Below are 22,231 nucleotides of genomic sequence, written 5' to 3'. Positions count from 1 at the left end.
TTACCCCACTGTGCCGCCTCCAGTGGGGTAAAAGAGAAAGCCTTGATCTTGTACAGTTGTCCAGCAATAGCCAAAATGTTGGTATCTTGTCAGTGCTTTTTTGGCCACAGATACAAAACACAGCACCATACAGGCTGCCGTGGAGAAAGTTAACTCCATCCTAGCCAGATCCTGTACAGTGATTCATTTTTTGACAAACTGAATTATCTGACTTCCTTTCCCTAGGTCACCTGTAGGTCAAGCAGTTTGAGAATATTCTGAGCTGTCAGAAAAGGACGTGGGGGGAGACACTGTGTGCATGGAGCAGTCTGTCTCTGTGGGAGACTTGTACGTGTTCTAGCTCTGGTCTTATGCCTTAACTTTGTCTGTCCTCCGATTCTTATTAGTTACTGATAATTACTAGGCAGGTAATCTGTTCAAATTGTGGATACTCATGATTGTTTTTTCATGTTAACTTATTCATAAAATTGTCACTTCATAGCTATGTTTTCTGCTTCTTAATTTTAAATCCCGTCTTTTTCATAATTTCCTTGAAGGCAGTACCCTTTAAAGGCCATGTATCACCAGAAAATTAATTACATGATTCTATAGTATTAACGATTAATTATTTGTAGTACAGTAACATCTGAAAATATTAGTTAGAGATCTAACCATGCAGTGCATGTTGTGATCACGATAAGCTGAAGCACCTGCCTGGATTTGATGGCTGTTGTGATTAAATCCTCCAAAATAAATGTTCTTTAAAATATATTATTAGATCAATATTAATCTATTTAAGACTAATTCCAGAATAAAGGTTTAGTTCATATTAGTGAATAATGTAATACAGATGCAATTTTCTAAATGTGCTTTAAATAAAAAAAAAAAGTACCTTTTCTCATAGCTTTTACTTCGAGATACAAAATGAGGTTTTGGTGGTGTTTGTTATAAGCAAGTAAGGAATTACATTTTACAATGCAGTGCTTTCAGGTTCTGGTGAGCTCCCTTTTCAACTGTATCTTGCTTGCATGGAGTTGGAGGAAACTTAAAACGGAGAAGGATTATTCTAAAATACTATACCACACTGAAAAAGAAAAAAGAAAGGAAAACTAAGATGTGGGGAGCACGATCTACAAGATTAAAAGGAAATATATCACTTTTCAAAAGTAAAAAATGTACCTACAAAAGGAAGTCAACAAAATATTTTCAGTATTCTCCAAATGAAAATCCTGGATTCAAATAGCAGCAAAAAAACTTCAGGTTATAAAGTGCATCTGTGTTGTCTGAGCCACTGTAATAAGTTCTCCAATGAAGGTTTGCCATCTCCACTTGACACAAATATTCTAGATTTTCAAGTACTGTACCAAAATGTTACTGTGAAATGCAGTTTTCTTGGCCAATGTTAATCCATGGAAGAATTTTTTTCTGAAAAGAAGAAATGTGCAACACCACCACTTTCAAACTGGCCTCTGTGGAATACTCTGTTTCCTTGGAATATTGTGCAGAAATACCATGGAATTTAAGTTTTGCAGAGGTTGTATGGATAGTTTACCAGAGGGCTGGAGCACCTCTTCTATGAGGACAGGCTGAGAGAGTTGGGGCTGTTCAGCCTGGAGAAGAGGAGGCTCCGGGGAGACCTTACAGTGACCTTCCAGGAGGCCTACAGGAAAGACAGGGAGAAACTCTTCAGTAGGGCCTATTGCAATAGGATGAGGGGTAATGGTTTTGAAATAGAGGGAGGTAGATTTAGGTTAGACATCAGGAAAAAATTTTTGATGGGGAGTGTGGTGGAACACTGGCCCAGGTTGCCCGGAGAGGTGGTGGATGCCCCATCCCTGGAAATTTAATGTTTCCAGGTTGGCAACCTGATGTGGTTGGTGATGTCCCTGCTCCTTGCAAAGGGGTTGGACTAGATGACCTTTAAAGGTCCCTTCTGGCCCTAACTGTTCTATGAATCTGTGATTCATTCGTGATAAATTATTGGATACTCTTGAAAACAGGCTAAATATCTGCAAGGAGAGGTTTAGAGACATTGCACTTGGCATTGTTGAACTTCATGAGGTTTGCACGGGCCCATCTCTCCAGCCTATCAAGCTCCCTCTGGATGGCATCCCTCCCCTCCAGTGTGTCGACGGCACCACACAGCTTGGTGTCATCGGCGAACTTGCTGAGGGTGCACTTGATCCCACTCTCCATGTCACCAACAAAGATGTTAAACAGCACCTGTCCCAATACTGACCCCTGAGGAATGCCAGTCATCACTGGTCTCCACTTGGACATTGAGCCATTTACTGCAACTCTTGAGTGTGATCATCCAGCCAATTCCTTATCCACCAGGTGGTCCATCTGTCAAACCCGTGTCTCTCCAGTTTAGAGAGAAGGACGTCATGTGGGATGGTGTCAAATGCTTTGCACAAGTCCAGGTAGATGGTGTTAGTTGGTTGTCACTTTTCCACCAACGCTGTAACCTCACTGTAGAAGGCTACCAAATCAGTTAGGCATGATTTGCCCTTATTGAAGCTGTGTTGGCTGTCACCAGTCACCTCCTTATTTTCCGTGTGCCTTAGCGTGGTATCCAGGAGAATCTGCTCCATGGCCTTGCCAGGTACGGAGGTGAGACTGACTGGCCTGTGGTTCCCCGGGTCTTCCTTGTTTCCCTTTGTAAAAATGGGGATTATGTTTCCTCTTTTCCAGTCGACGGGAGCCTCGCTGGATTGCCATGACTTCTCAAATATGAGGGTAGTTTTTTGGAGATGTTTCATCCCCTAACCTGCACATCTAAATCATTAATAGACACCTGCTTTACAGGTTTTTTTTTTTTTGTTCTCTTACAATTCTGTTCACAATCATAGGTAAAAAAACCTTTTTTTTCCATATTTACTAATAAATTTGCCTTTCTGTTTGTCTTAAAGCTTAAAATGTATGTTTATTTCTAAGGTACGGAGTCTTATGAATATAAAAGTTAGCAGCATGCTGTATTTAATATTGGTAACAATGAATCACAGGATAGATGCATTTATTTTTTTCTGTGACCTTAAAAATGTGTAGCATCTGTCACTCAAAAGCAGGTGTTAGAGGCATGGTTGTGTGGAGTTTTAGAAATTACTCATTTTAAGCATCTGTACATGTTGTTTGTCATATATGTTTATATTAGTATGATTACCACGAAGTTTGATCAGCTAAGAAATAAATTGAAAACAGTATTTTGTTTTTTAATATCAGCAATAATTTAATAGGAAGGTAAGTCTTTGTGTTATATCCTATCTGCATGAGAAATTAGTTGTAATAAAAAGATGGGTTTTAATTTTTTCCATACTAAGATTTGCAGATGTCTTGAATTATTTTATTTTATATACACTCAGATTTCCTTTAAAAAAAGCCAAAACAAAAATTCAAGACTCGCAGGCTGTCTTTAAAACAAAATCAAAGCCCTCTTCCCCATTTCTAGGCCTCTAAATAAGACTTGTCGTAATTCAGCTGAACAGGAAGTCCTTTTTCTGAGAGATACAAATACACAGTTATTTTGTTCTGTTCCCTATTCTCATAGCAAATTACTGACAAGTTTTCGTAGTGCTCTTTTAAAAGCTGCACATACTAAGTGATACCTGTCCTCTGTAGGAGTTGTGGGGGTTGTTGCCTGTGCGAATACTGGGCTGCAGTAGGTGGAAGAGTGACCTGCAGGCAGTTGAACTTGCTGACTTCAGTAGCTGAGCCTGGCCAACTTTGCCCACAAACTTCTGATGTCCAGGGGTGGCTAGGCCTCCTCCACAGAACTCGTGCCCTGGCACTCTTCATCGCATGTGCTCCTGTGGGGTATTCCAGGCTCAGTGCTTAAGGTTTAGCTTTATGTTTTGGGGATGAAGCATTAGACTCGGATATGAAGAGAGCAGCGTATTTTTAACAAGAATTCAATGTAATTTTGTGTGGTTTATGGGGTGAAAGAATAGCTTATCTACCATGATGACTGACATGTGCTCCTTTTCCATTGTTAAACTGGCTGGTGTTTTCAGCGCTTTTTTTTTTCCTGATGAATCTTGTGTGGCGTGACATTACTTTCACCTGTGTAAAATGGGAGTTATTGGGTTCTGCTGTTTAATTTGTAGCTTTTGCAGCTTTGGCTTTCACTCCTGATTTATTGTCCTGTCTGGGGCTGTTATCTAATGAGGGATTCAAGAATAATAATTGGGTTTGTGAAATGAGATCCTAAGGTCTCACAGAGTGTTCTCTAATCTCACACATATACATAAGACCAGACATGTGCAAAGGATTTATATTAGTTAAACAAAATTAGAAATGTATGATAATGGCTTTTCCTGTCTTTAAAAGGACAGGTTTTTGAAGTCTGCAGATGTTTTCAAGGTGAACATTATGAAGAGAATCATGTACCAGCATGTAAGAAAGGTGTTCAGTACAGGTTCTTGCATGGGTGCTGAATGCATCTTTGCCACAGTGGCTAGTGATTGAGAGTACAGTGACTAAATATTCTAAGCCGCTTTTATTCCTAGTGGCAATAAACAGGAGCATTCCAGGTTCTTAATTGCTTGTCATCATTGCGGAGAAAAAGAATGAAAAAAATTGAAAACAAAACAAGAAGCCCTTGAAAAAATTAGACCTGTGTGAGGTACAGCTGGTTTTTGAGATGATCTCAGTAACTGCATTGTTTTCAGTAAGTTTACTTCTGTGAAGGTAGGCGGTACCACAAGTTAATAGAATGTGTTTTATCTGGTTTTAGGCTGGTACAGAGGCGTTTCCATTAAGAAGCCCAACGTAAAGGTAAGTGTGAATATTTTTTTTTAATTTAGTAGGAGATTATATCTACTTTGCTGTTGCAACCCTGTAAACTTTTTTTTTTTCCTTACCCTTAGCGTTTTACTTATCTAACTTTTTTCCTACGAGAGGACTGGATTTATTTTCTGAATGGGGAGAATTATACTCATTAGTCACCCAAAGGATCAGAAACTTTCCTGACATGTAACATGTAATCTTTCCAGGATTTATAAATCTCATCCGATTTGATCCTCTCCACCCTGCTCCCCTAAGGAAAGCATAGATGGGTGGTCTTGCGCTGCTTCATTCAGGATGTTTAAAGAACACATTAAATAATTTGCATTGTTAATCTAAAACAACTTTGAAAAAGGTCTGTTGAAAAAGAATATTTTAAGTTTGTTTTTTTTTTTCTCTGACTTTTACAGTTTAACCACTGCATTTGGTTATTTTCCAGTCATATCCCTGTTTTACTTTTAGCAAACTTTTTTTGGCTGTTCTGATAAGAATTTTTTGCAAGTGCATATATATTTTTTTAAGTGTATGTATCCAAACATGTAAATAGTTGCTTCTATGTAAGTATCATTTCATTGTCTTTTGGTTTGAGTATAGCTTGTATTTAAAAAGAAGAGAGTACCAGATTCCTCATGTTTACCTGTATTATGGAATATAATATTACCTGTATTATGTTTTCTTTACTGTAATGCTCTTTCAGTGGAAAAGCCTTCCTTCATTGTGTGTGTGTTGGTACATCTTCTGCTTGTGTGTATGCTCACTTTTGATCAGAGAGCCCTTCAGACCTTCCTTGGTTTCTTAGGTAACCAGCATAGGATCACAGAAATAAACAGCGTTAATTGGAAGTGAAACAAACAAGAAACTGAAGTAGCATTTCTTTCTTTTCCAGATTTTCTTGTGGCTGAAAGCATGCACCTTTTTTTGATGATACCATTCCTGTTACATTAATCTTTTTTCCTTCTGTAGTTTAAGTCTTACCTATGAAAAAGGAGGAATTTTTCTTAGCATTTTGAGTATCTTTTAGTATTCCTTTCAACCCCCCAACCTTAACATCTTTCTTACTAAATTGTACTGGTTTAAAGCTCTAAAAATTTAAAGCCCACACTTGATTACTGACATTTTTGTGGGATGCTGTGAGCTGGTTTTTAAGCTGTTTTTACCAGTGCCGATCCTGTATTCCCCACTGATGTGCAGGCTTACCATTCTTACAGACTGACTGAATTTGTGCTGAGGATTCAGGGCCCAGTGTTCTAATGGAATGCTGTAAAAAGTTTGGTTTAAATTACCTCTTTTCCTTGTGTCTCATCACATGAGAACACAACGGCCCAGGCAAAGTTAAAATCCAACTGTCCTGGGAACAACGAAAGGCAAATAACTGGAGTTATCCCGAGTGGGTTTAAACAGCTTTTTGTTGGAAGGAGGGAGGAAAAAGGATAGCTCCAGGGTATGCAACAGATAGGATACTTGTTTCCATAGTGAAAGACCGATATGGGGGCTAGATGCAAATTTGATGGTGGGGTTTTTGTTTTGTTTTTTTTTTTAAACCTATGTCATTGTCATCATCATCTAATGTAACATAGCATACTGATACAGAAGCCTGGTCTGGAGGCACACTGATGCTGTGCTGCAAACTGCATAGCCGCTTTTCTGCCTGTTCCAGCTAGCTTACATCTCTCCAGTAAACGTTCCTGGTAGTTATTTCTGTTACTCAATTCTTTTCTGCTAACTGAAAGCTGTTCTCTGAACTCTTCCTCTTTGTCACACCTTTTTTTCTACTTGCTCATCACCTCTTAGTGGATTATCGGGCTCTCACAGTCTTTGCAGTAGGAAGACAATTGGCTAAGCATAAGTGTCTTCTTTGAAATCGATCTTGTTCCTTCCAAGGCAGCACGTAGGATTAGAGTGACACCTTTTCATTTGGTCCTAGTTGACTTACCCTCTGGTATAAAAATCATGGGTATTTCCCATACAGCAGTATTTCTGAACACTTCAGGAACTTTTGGGAATGAAAAGTTGGGAATGAAAATCTCATCTTTGTATGAGATTTTTGTTGAGTAGATGTGCAAAACTTCCTTATTAATAAATTGTTTTTTCAAGATGAAGGTTTGATCCAGTGTACTGTCCTGTTCTAAGATGGGTGAAAATGATAAATTGTGACTGATTTGAATGCTGACTTTGACTGTGGCAGCTTCTTTGACACAGTGTTAGGGGTTTTTTTAATAGGTGTATTGGCAGTTATTTATTGTGGCTTAGGATATAAATGCTGAAAACAGCAAATGTATTTTTCTAACTTACAAACTTTTTTCCTCTTGCAGGGGATTTTTCCTGCAAACTATATTCACTTGAAAAAGGCGATTGTCAGTAACAGAGGGTGAGTATTTTTTCTTCTCTTTAGGAAGCTGCAGTGCTTCTCAACTAGAAGGGAATCCAATAAGTAGTTACTAAATTTTATAGTAGTTTTAGTTCATTATTTCTCTTGTTCTGTGTTAAGGTTTGAAGATTAAATATAATTCTGCAAAGCTTTGGTGGTTTTTTGTTTGTTTGTTTGTTTTTAATATAGCAAGAATTTTCCTGTTCACTTTTGCTCATAAAATTTTAATTTTAGAGGTATCATCTGAAACACACATTTTAAAGAACTATATTTATATGTTTAATTTCTGCTTGTTCCTCACTGTCAAAATTCTATATATTCCTGCTTGTTATGGAGGCACTGGCATGTGGACAGCCCATCTCATCTATCAGCAGATTTTCACTGAGACATAGCTGACAAGGTAGCTGTGCTACTTTGAAACTTTTCAAAAGGATCCAGCCCTTCACACCTCAAGCCAAACGAGGACTGAAGTACACTCTGCTGAAAATATTTTGCCTTCACTGTCTTTATATGTAGCTCATACATTGCTAGAGGTAGATCAATGTGAATGGCAGTACTGATGGCAATGTAATGTCAGAGATTTTACTGTGTGTAGGCTCTATAACCTGCAAGGTTTCCTGTGAGATTGACTGAGACTCCTGAAATCAATATCCTGCTCTTACCTGCATTTTCTAGATTGAGACCACAGTGGGGAGATTTTTAAGTGCAGCATTTCAGACAGTGACCCAAGGCAAAAAAAAATCAAATGTGGAAGATGAAACATATTAAATGGCATTTAGTGAAGTAAATATATGACTTCTGATAGTCTTGGATTGTGTTTATCCTCAGAGAGACTGAGTAAAGATTGTAAGGACAACTGTAATACTGATGCTTCAAAACACTGGGGTCTAATAAAATGATATATATTGCATAGAATGACTACTCCTAGTGTGTACTGTCCTTAGCGGGAAGACCAGTTTCCTGCAATCTGTAGTTAATTAGTACTAGATATTATTTCAGAATTTGTAAAGGGCAACCAGTTCAGGGTATTTAGATACTTACTGGGAAAGTTGGTGCACTTCTAAAAAATAAGTATCAAAGACTGGTATACCAATTGATACAACAGAGCGTAATGCAATTCTGAATCAGAGATAGTGGTTATTTCATGTTATGCCTCTCTATTTAAGAATACATTCAAAGTGCCAATATAAACACTTGTGGAATAGTAGAGCATGGTATATAATGTTCTTGTGTTAGAGTCATAGATCGAATGTAATGTTATTAATATTTGGGTATAATGGAAGTGCAGGGTTATGGGTATGCAAAGCATTATATTTACGTGATTAATTGTAGTCCTCATGTACATTCTCTTTCAGTCCAGCCATACTGCTGAAGACTGATCTTCCAAAATGTTTTGTTTCTCCAAAAGTTTGTAAATGTATTTCCAAAAATAATCTCTAGAAGAATATTTTTCTTTGGTTTTGGTTTTTCCTCCCATAGTAGCTGAAAATGTGTATTTTATAATTCCTTTCATCCTTTAGGTTTCTGTGATTTCTTACGGGGATGTTGAACTGTTCTGAATCCCTTCCCTGTAATGACATTTTACAGAGATCTGAAAAGAACCGAGTTTTTGGCTAGAAGTGGTTGTGGCATCGTTTTTAATGCTCTTAGTGTCAAGCAAAATTTTGTTGATATATATTAAGTGCTTAATTTTTGTTTAACCATTGACATGATTTTTGAATATGAGCTAAAGAGTAGATGTTGGGATTTTTATCATATTCTTAGTATTGTACTTCAGATCACAAGCATATTCTGTGGAGATTTGTTAAAGTGTGAATTGAGATTTCCTAGTCTTACTGTGGCCAAACTTGAAAAAAACCAAACTGCCAAAACCCAACCAAACCAAAACATTGCAGGAGTAGAATAGAGCACAATCTCAGATGCCAAGTGTCTGTCAGTGTTTCAGTTTCTCTCAACAAAATGTTGCAATAAGGTGATTGACTTAATAATAGAAAAAAAATATATGATCTATCTTAGTCTCCTGGCATGTATGAGTTGATGCTTCCCAGTCCCAGCTGTGGGACTGGGAGAGGTTGAATACATCCCTAATGTGACTATACCAAGTTTTTAAGGTAGTGATGTCTTTAATATATATGTATTTTGGAACTTATATTGAGATTTACTTATGTCATTGTTGTGAATATGGGTTTTGGTAGCTTGGAAATGAAGAATTTAAGCTTTTGTTTGGTAGGTTTTCTGCTCCAATAATACCTAGAGACATACAGTGACTTAACATCATCATCCTCTCCCACATCACTCGTTACTTTTGGCTTCAGCTAATGTGGCGCAATTATTTCTAGTAAGAATTTTCAAAAGGGAAGTATTGCCTATTGCCATTGTGTGGCTTTTCTTAACGGTTAACTTTGTTCTCTTTTAAAAACAAAAGACAACAACAACAAAAAAAAAGCAACCCAACTTTTTGGAACTACATCTTATTGTTCACATATTTGCTTGTTAGTACTCATGTAACCCTGCATAAAGGACAGAAGAAATAACCTAAACTGGTTATGAAATGGGGAGTTTGTGGCTTCCCTTCAGGGGAATTTAAAAATAGCTGTATGCACAATTGCACTGCTGAAGAGGAAGGGATCGGTGTCCTTCGTGGCTGTTGGATGTGCTGCAGAGGCTGTCTCTCACTTGATACTGCTTGTCCCAAGCCATCTTTTGAGCCAGTGTTTTTCAGTACTGCTACTTTAAGACCTATGGAAAATTGTTCGAACAGGGTGTGTTTCAGAAACATGGTGGGGTTTTTTGTTCGTTTTGTGTGTGTGTAGTTTGTTTATTTGTTTTTATTATCTCTCTTTTAAAAAAAATTCTGTAAGAGCAGAAGCTTGAAATAGACCTTATTTTTACAGTGTCTAACATTTGTTTCAGTAATAGCATTGAACATAAAGGGCAAGTCAAGACAGTAATGGCTCAGATAATATAATTATTACAATAATATAACGTATTACAATATATATGTTAGTTACTGTATTCTTGCATTTCAGTGTGATGAAAGAAGACAGCTGTGCTTCTCCTTTAATGGAGATGGAGGATCTTGACCACAAAGGGACAAGTCCTATTCTTTTGGTTAGATGATAGGTCACTCGGGTTTCATATTCAATATTGAAGAAGTCTTCTGGATAGGAAAGGTTAATACATGGTAGCTCTTTTGGGTAGTTAATGATATTGACTAACATATATTATTTGGAGGGAAAAAAAGGGTTGGACTGGCTTAGAGAGAAGGAACACAAACTGTGAAGGACACCACTTTACAGGCAAATTAATTTAACATGTTATAATAATAAAAGTGTTTTCATTGTCCTTGATTAGAATGAAATTATGTGTTTTGAGCAGGTAACTAGAGATGCTTTATATAAGCTGGTGTTTGTGTAATGGACTAACAGTGGATGTGACTGGAGTTGTCTCAGTGTTACAACAGACAAAATGTTACTCTTAAGATATTTTCCTTTCTGTTGAATAAATTCAAAAAAATTCAAGTTCCACCATTATACAGATTACTATGCTGATATTTATTTATTTTTCTACCTTTTCCAGGATGCCGTTTCTAATGTTGTCCCCTCTTCTTATAGGCAATATGAAACAGTTGTTCCACTTGAAGATTCTGTTGTGACTGAAGTCACAGCAACACTGCAGGAATGGGCTGTACTCTGGAAACAGCTGTATGTGGTAAGAACAGTGCTCTTCTCATTGTACTTTATTGTTCAGTTATCTTGAGAGAGATACTGCCTGCGTTTCAGTCCATTAGGAAAAAATAATAATCAATATAAGAATTGTTAGATTAATTTTGTCTACTAGGGGGTTCACTAGCTGCATAATCACTGTTCATATGCGGTTCACATGGTCTATATTGAAAATTTCAGGGGTTTTGATGTTTTGCCTTCAGAGATGAAAGCTTAATTGTTTAAAAATACCATATTTTAAAGTGTTCTTAAATAGGTAAGAAATAATATATTTATTTAGTAACAGAAAATGGAAGATTTCTGTAAGTCCCATGAAAAACTTCAAGAAATTACTCAGCACAGTCTATGAGCAATTGTTTTAGCATCTGGAGTTTGAAAGAGGAAGAATTCAAACAGAAGTCTTTTTGTACAATTGTTCCTTCCTCTGTTAAAAATAAAAACTCAAGACAAGGGTATTAAGCTTTATACTCATCTATTTTATACACTTTTCAGTTGTTGCCACATAACGTCACCTACCTTTCCTTTCATCTTTGTTCTTCTCTTACTTTTTCAATGGCCAAACACCAGATAAAAAACTCGCACATTTGAAAGTATTTTTTTCCTGGGTTGTTTTTTTAATCCTTTCAGCTTTTTAGCTTAGCAATTACAAGTCATAACTGTAGGATTAGGATCAAGAACTGTAGGTGGTGCAAGGATGAATTCCCTTTCTTTCCTTACTTTAGAGAAATAGCTCTACATAGAGCTGCAGCAGCATGGTTTCCTTATTTAAACCTGAAGTGACAGTAGTTAGTTATCTAGGAAATAACACAGAAATAGATCCAATTAAATAAGTCTAGTGTATCTCTAGCATAACCAGCCATGTTCTGTGCTCCCTTCAGAAAGCAGTCATGTCTATTACAAAATTCATTTTACTTCTGTTGCTCCCACTTTCTCTGTGGGGATTATATGCCTCTGAAGAAACTTTATTGGAAAGTACCATCCAATCTGCTTGGGGGTGGGGCACGGCACATGGTATATACGCTTTTTTTAATACCACTCTTGCACCTAGTACTCCTTGTTTTTCTATTTCAAATACTTACAAAACCACAACGACCTCTCTGGCGTTTGTGAATAAAGCAATCATTTTTGTTTTCTTCCTATAAGATTTCTCTCTCTCCAGTGAGGCAACAGTAATACTGACTGGTAATGGTATTGAATTGGAGAAAGGGGAATCATTTTACGTACAAATGAGTTACACTTCCTTTCTACTAATCTATTTCTTTTTTATTGTTAAAACTAGTTCCTTGAAGGGAGGGAGAGAGAAGGCTCTAGCTATAAATTTTCACTTAGTGATTTTCTTTCTGGGACTGCTTCCTATTCTAGGTCTTACTGTAACATTGCACACAACATTATTGTATTCTTTAACAGTGGAAAGAACTTACTGTTTTCATAGAACTCTGGAAGGAGACATCTGTTCCATAACCAAACCCAGTTATTTTCTAATATAGAAATAATTAGAGAATTGTTTAGATTGGAAGGGATCTCTTGAGATCATATAGCTCAACTGCCTTCTCAAGTAGGGTGAGTTAGAGTAGGTTGTCCAGGACTGCATCCAGTCGGGTTTTGAGTTTCTTGTGAATGGAGACTCCACAACTTCCCTGTACAAACCTGTCGGTGTTTGACCGCTTTCAGTGTTTCCTTATGTTCAAGACTACTGATGCAGTACCACAGCTTTTCTGACGTGAAAGGACAATCTATGCCATTTTAGGGTGGGTAACAAGGATTTGTCCCTTTTACAAACTGTAGGTCTGAAGCCTGAGGAAGTGTACAGAGGTGCACAAATGGATGTGGCGGAGCTGGGATTAGGATTATATAATGGGTATTTAGGCTAAAAGCTGTGCTGTAAGGTCATATCTTAAAATATATTAAGAGACTAAATGGAAATACTTGCTTGTTGTTGGGTCAGCACCAGCAGAAAATGTTTATTATTCCCAAACTGTAGTATGAATAATCTAAGAAATTTAATTAATGTTATTTATCATGCTACTGTGCCTAGTGAACTTTGTAGAAGAGTTTCTTACTGTAATGAAAGATCAAATGCTAGTTGTTACTGCAGATGTTTTCAAGAGGTCAGTTCCTATAAATGGTAACAGTAGGCACCTCATTATTTAGTAGTTTTGCACTGTAAGACAATTGCAAACAAAATGTACAGCATCTCTTCATATTTCTGAATAGGCCGGAATGTTAATCTCCTGCTTTTTGGCAAGCTTTTTACTTGGATTATGGTTTGAAAGACCAAGTTTGTTTCAGTTAAAAACTCCAAGAAATTTCTTAAGTAATATCATTGAGATAGATTGTAAGATTAGTATTTGCCTTTCAGTTAAACAATGGGAACTGGAATGTAATACCCAGGAAGCCTGGAGTGCTTAAAACACTGCCTGAAGAGGGATGCTATGTTGTTCCAAGCTAAAATAGTTCAGCTGAAAAAAAATTGGAGGGAGGAGGAGAACAGTGAGGAATGGAAGGGTAAAGTGAAGCACAACTTGGAGAGAGACAGCTGTACAAAATTAGTTGGTGTAAAATATTGGCAATCTTCCCCAGTTCCCTCTGACCACACAGGGCCTGTGCTATTACTAGGAAGAAGTCGTATGTGGGGAAGCTTGAATAGGTTTGAGTTAAAGAGTCGTGCAGTAATTTTAGTTTGTAGGTCTGTGAAACATATGTTGGAAAGATTAGGCTGAGTTCACTATGCTACACAGGGCTGTGGTAGTCTTGTAATTTTTGCTATCAAGGTAAAACCAAAGTGATAATCTTAGTAGAACTAGAAGCTGAGACTGTGGAGAAAAAGGCATTTGTGTGCAATGTGTTCTTAAAGGAAGGGCTGTGCCTAAACTGAATTTGAAATAGAAAGATGTATGGTGTTTGCTTTGCTTTACTCTAATGTAATTTTGGACTTGATGATCTTGGAGGTCTTTTCCAACCTTAACGATTCGATGATCATGTTATGCTCTGAGTAGCTGGATTCTGAAATTATAATCCTGTAATGCTAAAGATACAATAAGAATTTTGAAAATGCAGGAAGTTTCTCTCAAATGAGAAAGGGAAAGGGATACAACTAATGCTGGTATGGAAACCATCAGAAAATGTATTCAGGGTTTTGTTATTTATATTGGGTATTTTTTGTAGTAGTAATGATAACCTAGTTTAAAATTCTATCCAGAAATCACCTTTATTTGTTACTGAGTAATCAGTAGCAGAATTTAAATATTTATTATTTTTAAAGGAGTTAAGATTATATGACTTTTACAGCTCTAAGATACAAGAGAGCACCTTTTTTTCCCCCATTTGAAGATGTAGTCTGTGTGCAGATAGATATATTATCATGACACTGGAAAATAAAAAAGCAGTTCTTTGCTTTTTTATGTGCCTGTATCCAGACTTAATAAGATAAGCACAGAAACAGTAAGATTTAGTAACTACTTTTTGTCAAAAAAAGGTCTCTTCTATTTCACCTACTTGGTTTGGATTTTCCTACTTTTCACTGCTGTTGTACAAAATCTTTGGGAGGGAGTTGTCTGGAGCAGAGTGTTTAAAACCTGAACTATGTAAACACTATATACTGGTTTGCTCATAATGTGGGTAGAGTTTCTGATAACTATAGCTGCCCAGTTACGCGTGTGTGTGTACGTATGTGCAAGCGTATGTATACACATACGCATGCGTACATATATTGTCACTAAGTGTGTGGACCTGGTATCTTGTTACTGTTTTGCCTGTCTCAGATACTCCCTATTGTTATTTAGATTAATTTGGACAAGATGCCTACTTTTTTGTGGGAAGCCTAAGAAATTTAAAAGAAGGTTCTACTTACCCTTTCTCCGTACTACAAAAGCTTATAAACAAAAGACGCCAGTGATTCCCTTCCCCAGTATTATACTTAATACGGAGTGGAAGAGAAAAGACAGATAAGATTATTACTGGTACTACTGTGGGAAGCTGAGCTTGTTCTTGTGACTGCTCCAAAGGCCCAAGGAAGAGAGAGCAGAAAAACAAGAACAAACCTTGGAGAGACTTCTGTAGGCACAGAGGTGGACAAAGATGCAAAATTGCGTTTGTTTTGGCAAAATGTGTCTGTGAGACTCTCGGGTAGTGGTCAGACCACTGTATGAGTTCCACTGAGACAGAAAAATGATACCAGTAAGGTAAATAACTTTCCCTCTTACCCTGTATGTGCTGATAAGATTTGTTATTTTTATACTACTTCTAAATAAAGGATCTGCAAGTTCTCTGTGAGCTTTAGTTAATTAGGTCAAAAAACACTCCTGTGAGTTGTTAAGTCAGCTAAAGAGATCACTGAAACTCACAGTTGGAGCATAGTAGCTATTTTAACAGTAAAAAAAAATCCTCAGAGTTTAAGATGTGATGTGAGGACTATTTCTGTTGAAGTAGCAGATGACTGCAGAGAGACCAAACATAATTGCCTAATTTAGAATTTGGTCAGATCAGTAAAGGTAATTCGCTACTTTTATGCAGAAGGGAAGCAGAGGGAAGGGTGTTGAGTGACTTCTCATTTAGTTTTAGGAGTACACATCTAATGGCGTTGGGAATGGATCAAATTTTTGCCAGTTGAGTCTGAAACTAATATCCTGTTGGCTCCTTTTAAATTGTCTGAGGATCCTATAACATAAAAGAGAGTGAGTAAAAGGACTTCGTACAAATGAAGCTATCTGATTTGGGTGTTTTAGGATGTCCCTAAAATTGAAGCAATAGTTCCAAACTCATCTTATGAAGAGAAATGCCATTCACTGAATCACTAATGCAGTTTACTCTTATATCGGAGTATTTTATGTTTTTTAGTATTTTTAGTTACTGAGATGCCTTTTGCTTCATATCTGAAAATATGGAACTGTTGATGCATTTTCTAAACTACGTAGGCAGAAAAAAGAGTGGTATGATCTAAACCAGACATGCTGCATCTGAGGTCTACTTCAGAAAGTCTCCCTTGAAGGCATAGAATGGAAAGTAAAAGGCTGAGCGTATTACATACACACTGTATGTAGTAGTAGTATGTAGTTCTGTGCAGGCAAACTCCTGGAAAGATGAGGTATTTGTATGGTGACATGTGCAGAGATGGTATTGCACAGATATGTGGTCATCTTTTCTTTCTATGAGTTGTTTTCAAGATTACCTGCAAATAGGAAAATTCTTAGGGTGATTGTTCAGGCATTGTGAAAGAGATGTCTGAAAAGAAGCTTGAGAGCTTGTCTGGACCCAGATGGCACTAAGACACACCTATCATTTTATTCTCTCTATTCCTATACTCTAATGTTCAGCATTTTTATGGATTTTTTTTATACCTTTGCATGGTTGGAGTGAAGGATGGATCTTCATGGAGTTACCAGGAACTTGGATACAAGTTTGAGGCAGCTGATAGTCTTGTTAAGTGTTGCACAGAGTATGAGGGAAACTAAGAGTGAATATTTCCACTTTCAGTAGTATCTGATTCTTCAGTTTCTCAAAGGGAACACTGTGCTGGGGAAGTATCTGGTTGCTTAGCAGCCTAATCAGAGGCTTTTAGCAGATTTGTCATTTGATTGCTGGGAAATACTTCAACATTTTTCTTGATTGAGTTGTGAAGAGTATGTGTCGAATGATTTGGAGAATGCACAATGATGAAGACTTCAGTGTTGTATGTGTAAGGTGGATATTTTTATAATTTGATATGTTCAGTCATGGAAGGAAAAGCTGGAGATAAGTCATAGCCATATAATAGCCCACCTGAAAAGATCATCCGGTCCAGTGCTTTTGGGGAAAGGGAGCCCAGCTGACATTATCAGCACCCTGTCCCCAGCGATGGGGACTCTACCTTGTCCTTGGGGAGGTTGTTACAGTGAATGATTGTTCTTACTGTAAAAGGTTTATTTCTTATGTTGAGATGAAACCTCTCCTGATGCAACCTATACTTGCTGCCCGTTGTCTTCTCCCGGTGGCTCCTTGTGAAGGGAGAACCTCCATCCTCTTTGTAGCTGCCCTTTCAGTACTAGAATACTGTGATGAGGTTCTCCTGAGCTGCCTTCTCCAGGGAGGAAAGACCAAATTCCTCTTGTCTTTCCTCGTAGGGCAGATTCTCCAGCCTTTTGATCCTTTTCGTGGCCTTCCTTTGGACCCTCTCCAATCTGTGTCTGTCTTGAATTGTGGGGACCAGAATAAAGACCACAGTATAGAAGTGTTTCAGTGTCATATCTACTCATTACCTTAGGCAGTTGGAAGTTTTTGTACCTAAAATCATAGGCTTTTACGCTGCTTAGATATGTTGTCATTGGAAAGTTGAGTGAAAGTCCTTCTCATGCTTTGTTAAATTGAGACTTGCATTTATGTAAATTTATTAGCTATGATTTCTTGGAGGTCTTTCGTAGATGTCATAACCTCTACATTTTTTTCTTTGGTGGAACAGTCCTCATGTAGAATCTACACTTAACATTTATAGGTCACTGCCATAAAACACAATCAATTTCAGGACATCTCCCCGTTAGCGCTAACTTGCTTAAGTTCATTTTAAGTGCTTCATATTTTAAGATTATATTATTTAAGATTCCCATAATTATTATTTTTCCCTTCCCTATTTTTTTAAAGAGATTTAATGCAATCACTCTCTCTTAGTGATTTGTAGAAGTCTGCAAACTTTAAGGAATTAGAATTAGGCATAAATTTTTAGGAGAGGAAAATAAGATTAGTCGGTAAGTAAGTCTTAGATCATTAACATTTGAAAAATTACAATAATTACTTTGAAAGTTACTTTCTGTTAAAGGCAGAACTTAACAACTAGTTTATTGTGTTTAAAGAACGGTATAACGATGAGCAGTATATGCAGTGCACTTCATCTTTTGTTTATCTACAGATTCATAATATAATTTAAGATTATTAGGATCAACCAGACAGTTCTTATGTATTATTTTCAAACAAACAAATGGTTGACTATAAAACAAAAACGGCGAAGTGTTAATCAGACTGCATGGGAGGAGTGTATGTTTTGAGTTACCATGGAGATGGATGCAATTTAAAAATGAAGGCAGAATTAAATGTAAGTCACCTTCTGGTGTCCTTGGCAAGTCCTACTGTGACAAACTACGTGCAGGGTGTTTTTATAATTTCTTGCTTTGTAGGAGAATGTTATTTAGTCATTGGTGCAGGAGGTCATAATATGCTCAATAATTTTGGTAAATAGGACAAATTAGCTGCCTTCCTAGTGCTGAAATTCATAGCAAATTGTAGGGGGATTTGGAGTGGTGGTTTTTTGAGATTGATTTTAAATTTCTGTAATATTAGCTAGTTTGTAGTTGACAAAGAGCTCTTTCCTTTTAGAAAAATATCCAGTCTATTGCATGCTGAAAACAGTGTTACGGTATACATGTAAAGTACATGAGCAATATTAAAACATGGGAATTAGATTTATTGAATGCTGGCTTAGCTAGCTGCGCACAGACAATCAGCAAGGAAACAGAATGGAATTTACTCACGGGAAACCAGTGGCTGATCTGCAGATACTTTCAACCTATTTATTTTGTACTCTAAACATACTGACACTTAATTACATTATACCAGGGAAATAAGGTTTTAATCCAAAAATCCAAACAGGAGTTTGAGGGTTTTATCTGTAACTGGAGAGGCTTACTTGGGTTGTGCCTAATATGATATGACAGTATTGCCTTTGAAATAGAGGCAAATGGTAGTGTGGTTTGATTTTAGTCTCCCAAAGATTTATTTTGGGGAAACATGGCAGTTTGTTTTGGTTTTGTTTTGTTTTTAGAGAACAGAAAATTAGACAAGAGGAGGAGAAAAGGGGTAAGGGGACCTGGCAATCTGGCTTTTTGGAGTGAGTGAGTGAGTGAGGGAGCTTGTGTGCATATATAGAGCTTAGACTCTATACCCTAGTGGGTATTTGTTGGAACTAAAAAGACAGTTTGTTGGATTTCATTTTATAAAAGACAGATTTTTTTAATTTATTTTTTTTTAATAGAAAGGCAAAGAACATCTGTCCTTTTGGCAGCCAGTATGGCACTGTTGTCCATGTGATATCAAGAAGTGTCCTTCAGTCTTATCCTGATTTATCTCACTTTCTGTTATTTCTATCCTTAAGACATAGAGGGGAAAAGGTACCTAATATACAATAATTATAATTATTAATAATTATTGTAATTTTATTACACATATAAGAAAACATACATAATTGTGTTTGATAAAGGGGATGGGTAACAGAGTGGGAGGGGTAGAAAATCAGGGTTATGAGAAATAATGTACACAGGCATAGTAAAAACCTTGTGGCTGCAGTGACAGAGAGCACAGTAGCTGCAGCAGTGGACAGCCAGCACTTGGCCTGCCAAATCTGATTACTCTCTGCGTTGTTGCGTTTGGCTGGGCAGGAGGTAATGGTTGATTATTGTGACCTTTTAAACAAGCAGGATAAAAATGCATTTTAATTTAAAAACTTAGTAGTAGGTCTGGCAAATTGATAGATACTTAATTTTACATGAGACATTAAGGTGAAATTAAAACATTTAGCAAGATTATTAAAGACCTGTTTCTTCTCTCTTACTTCAACTTCCAGCTGCATGATTGTGGATATACTGTAGAGATAATGGGTAAATAAAAACTGTTCTAAAAGTATAAATAGGATTGCAAAGGCAAGATCTGAAGAACCAGGGAACTGCCTATTTTCTTAGTTTAGCCTACCTTTCCTGTAAGAGTTACCGTAAGACCTTTAGTTTTGTGGTCCCTTACCAGATGGTATATGGTAATGAGACTGTAAATCCCCTTCCTTCTTCTTATGTTTCTGCTATTCTCCAGTGAATAGTCAGTGTGACAAAGACTTCCACAAAGAGGAGAGCCGCTCAGAAAGTGAAGAAAATGCAATGCTCTCCCTCAGAGAGTGTTGTGACCTTCCATTTTCCATATTGATATTATAGGAGTTATCGCAAGCTAGCTGCACAAAATTGGTGGACGCTTTTATACTTAAATCTCCCAAGATAATATTATCTTGTCTTGCATACATTTTCACAAAAACGTTGTAGATTTGAGGCACTTGGATGCTGAGTGTTATGTAAAAATCATTAGGAATGGGGAATACATGCCTTCCTGGTAAGGTTTGAATGATTTTTAGTAAATTAAGCCCTAAGAACTGTACATTGATCCACAGATGGTAGCGAAAATCTGAATGACTGTTCATTAATTGTTCAAAATAAAGGAGGGGTTCTGCATGTGGCCATGCAATTAAAAGCTGTTGTAAAGCATATGTACAGGAGCCATGGCTAATTTCAGTTATTGTTTAGCCTCATTTTCTTGAGTGCTTGACTTTCTCCTTGAGTAATTTTCTCATAACATATGGGGTTTTTTTTGTGAATGTTGGAATGAAAAAAGGGGAAATAAATACAAATTTTATCTTTGGAAACCACTCACATAATTATTTAAATTGGTTGCATCTTAGTTCTGAAGTAACAGTGATTCCTGCCCTTTGGAGAAATGTGTTCTCCTTTCAGAAATTCTTCTGCCTGTTTCCTAATGTTTTATTGTTTAATAGAAGATATCATACTGTGCTTTATGCATAAAGATTGCTTAAAATAGAAGGGAAAAAAAGAAACAAAAATAAAGAAATGGGGAGAAGTTCCTGTGAGAACAGTGTAACTTCTCACATTGTTCAGTTTTCTGTAAATTCCATAGTGGTTTTGTTTCACAGAGCAAAGCCTTGTGCTAGCTGATTGTTCCTGGATACGGCTTGGCTTTAGTCATAAATGTTTATTAAATATAAAAAAATTACTGATTACCAAGTTTTATTTCAAAGTTTTTAGCTGTTACCACTGCTATCACTGTACTGTATAGTAAGAGCATCTTCAGGTAGTGAAGATAATTTATGATTGTAGACGTTTACCCCTGAAAATAACCTACTGCTTTTGAGGGGAAAAAAAAATAAAATCCGTCAGATGGTACAAAAAGTTAATTCCAACAGGTAAATGAGTTTAGGGCACTCTGATGGCTAATAAAAGAAATACCCATTTCTTTTTAGTGCCAGTACTCACTGCCACTAATAGCTCCAGATCCAATGTGTTTAGATGAGATCCAGTACATGTTACAGAAAAATCTGTTGCTGAAATAATGGAAAGCATAGAATCCAGTGTAGGATTATATTATTTTCTGGTACTAGCCACTAATACACATATACCTCTCCGTGTCAGTGGCTTCCTGCTGATGTGATATCTAGTTTGTTTTGCTTCCACACAAATGTGTGCTGCTGCTAATAGTTCCAAAGGGAACAGCAAATGCACAAACACCCCTCAGCCAAGTACTGCATCTCGCATATGTGCGACTGAGAGTGGCTTCTGTGGCTGTTGTGCAAGCAAGCGCGAAGACACAGGAAACTTTGGAACCACTATTCTATGGATGAGGGGGAAAGTAATAGCTTTGGGTCTAAAGAAATTTAATTGCTTTTTAAAAATGGTCTTTAAAGTCCACTCTTTTTCCCAGAGTCTTACCCTCAGCAGTTAAAATTGCATGTTCGTGTGACTTAGCACTAGGCTTTCTATGGCTGATATAACTATATTGATTCTTTCGCTGTATTTTGCTGAGCTGTGTGTGAATTTGGGAATACCCCTGGGCTGAAAGGACTTTTCATGTATTTGAAGTTATATCAAGTTCTTCATCAGGAGTTTGGGGTTGGGTTTTTCCAGTAAAATGACAGTAGTCTGAATTCAAAGGCCTTTACAGAGCAGGGGAAATAGTGGTATCTTTTATGTTCTTTGCCATTCGAGCATTAGCTGTTTCATCTAAATTAAATTGCAGTTGGTGGAGCAGATCTCAGTTTATTCTTTCAGATACGTCCTGAGAGGTGATGGGGAATTTGTGAATGCTTGCTCTGTAGTCTTGCAAGAGCAGGCTTTCAGAAATGAAGCTGAGATCGCATCCTTTCAGAAGGAGAGGGAAACTATTATTTAATACCTCTCTGGACTTTTCACACTGACATGAGCTGGCGTGGCTGCTGAAAGAGGCAGTTTGTCTCCTTCCTGTCCCCTCCGCCCCGTGCCCTGTTCCCACCCTCTCTGTTCTGGCAGCAGGCAGTTGTGTGGGCAGCGAGTGAGTGGAGTGAGGAGCTGCGTGTCCTGTGCTGTCACCTGGCAGCTGGTTAGGGGAGTTCAAGCTTCTCTTTTGTTTAATCCAGCAGTTAATACCTTTGATAGAACTGTTACATTGATATTTATCAAAGATGCAGGTTTAGAATTATTTTATTAACTGTAAATCTTTCTTTGATTTAAGAATAACACTTACAAATTTATTTTATGAAATAGCTTGAGCTCAGTTTATTGTGTACAGGTGCATATATTGTTAGTGTTTTCTAATACAACAGTTAAAG

General features: G+C 37.2%; 1 protein-coding gene across 10 annotated transcripts in view; it reads left to right on the top strand.

The window, feature by feature from the left end:
• Window positions 1-22,231, top strand: part of DOCK3 (dedicator of cytokinesis 3) — a 211,565-nt gene that overhangs the window by 28,349 nt on the left and 160,985 nt on the right. For all 10 annotated transcript variants that reach the window (XM_086755630.1, XM_086755629.1, XM_086755634.1 and 7 more), the window contains exons 3-5: window positions 4,712-4,752; window positions 7,074-7,129; window positions 10,744-10,840. In XM_086755630.1, coding sequence (XP_086611756.1) covers window positions 4,712-4,752; window positions 7,074-7,129; window positions 10,744-10,840 — 194 coding nt within the window. The remainder of the gene's footprint in view (window positions 1-4,711; window positions 4,753-7,073; window positions 7,130-10,743; window positions 10,841-22,231) is intronic.

This window comes from Chlamydotis macqueenii, chromosome 10, assembly GCF_036417535.1.
Source record: "Chlamydotis macqueenii isolate bChlMac1 chromosome 10, bChlMac1.mat, whole genome shotgun sequence".
Taxonomy (NCBI): Eukaryota; Metazoa; Chordata; class Aves; order Otidiformes; family Otididae; genus Chlamydotis; species Chlamydotis macqueenii.
Note: the sequence above shows the minus strand (reverse complement) of the source record. Positions and strands in the feature narration are given on the sequence as shown.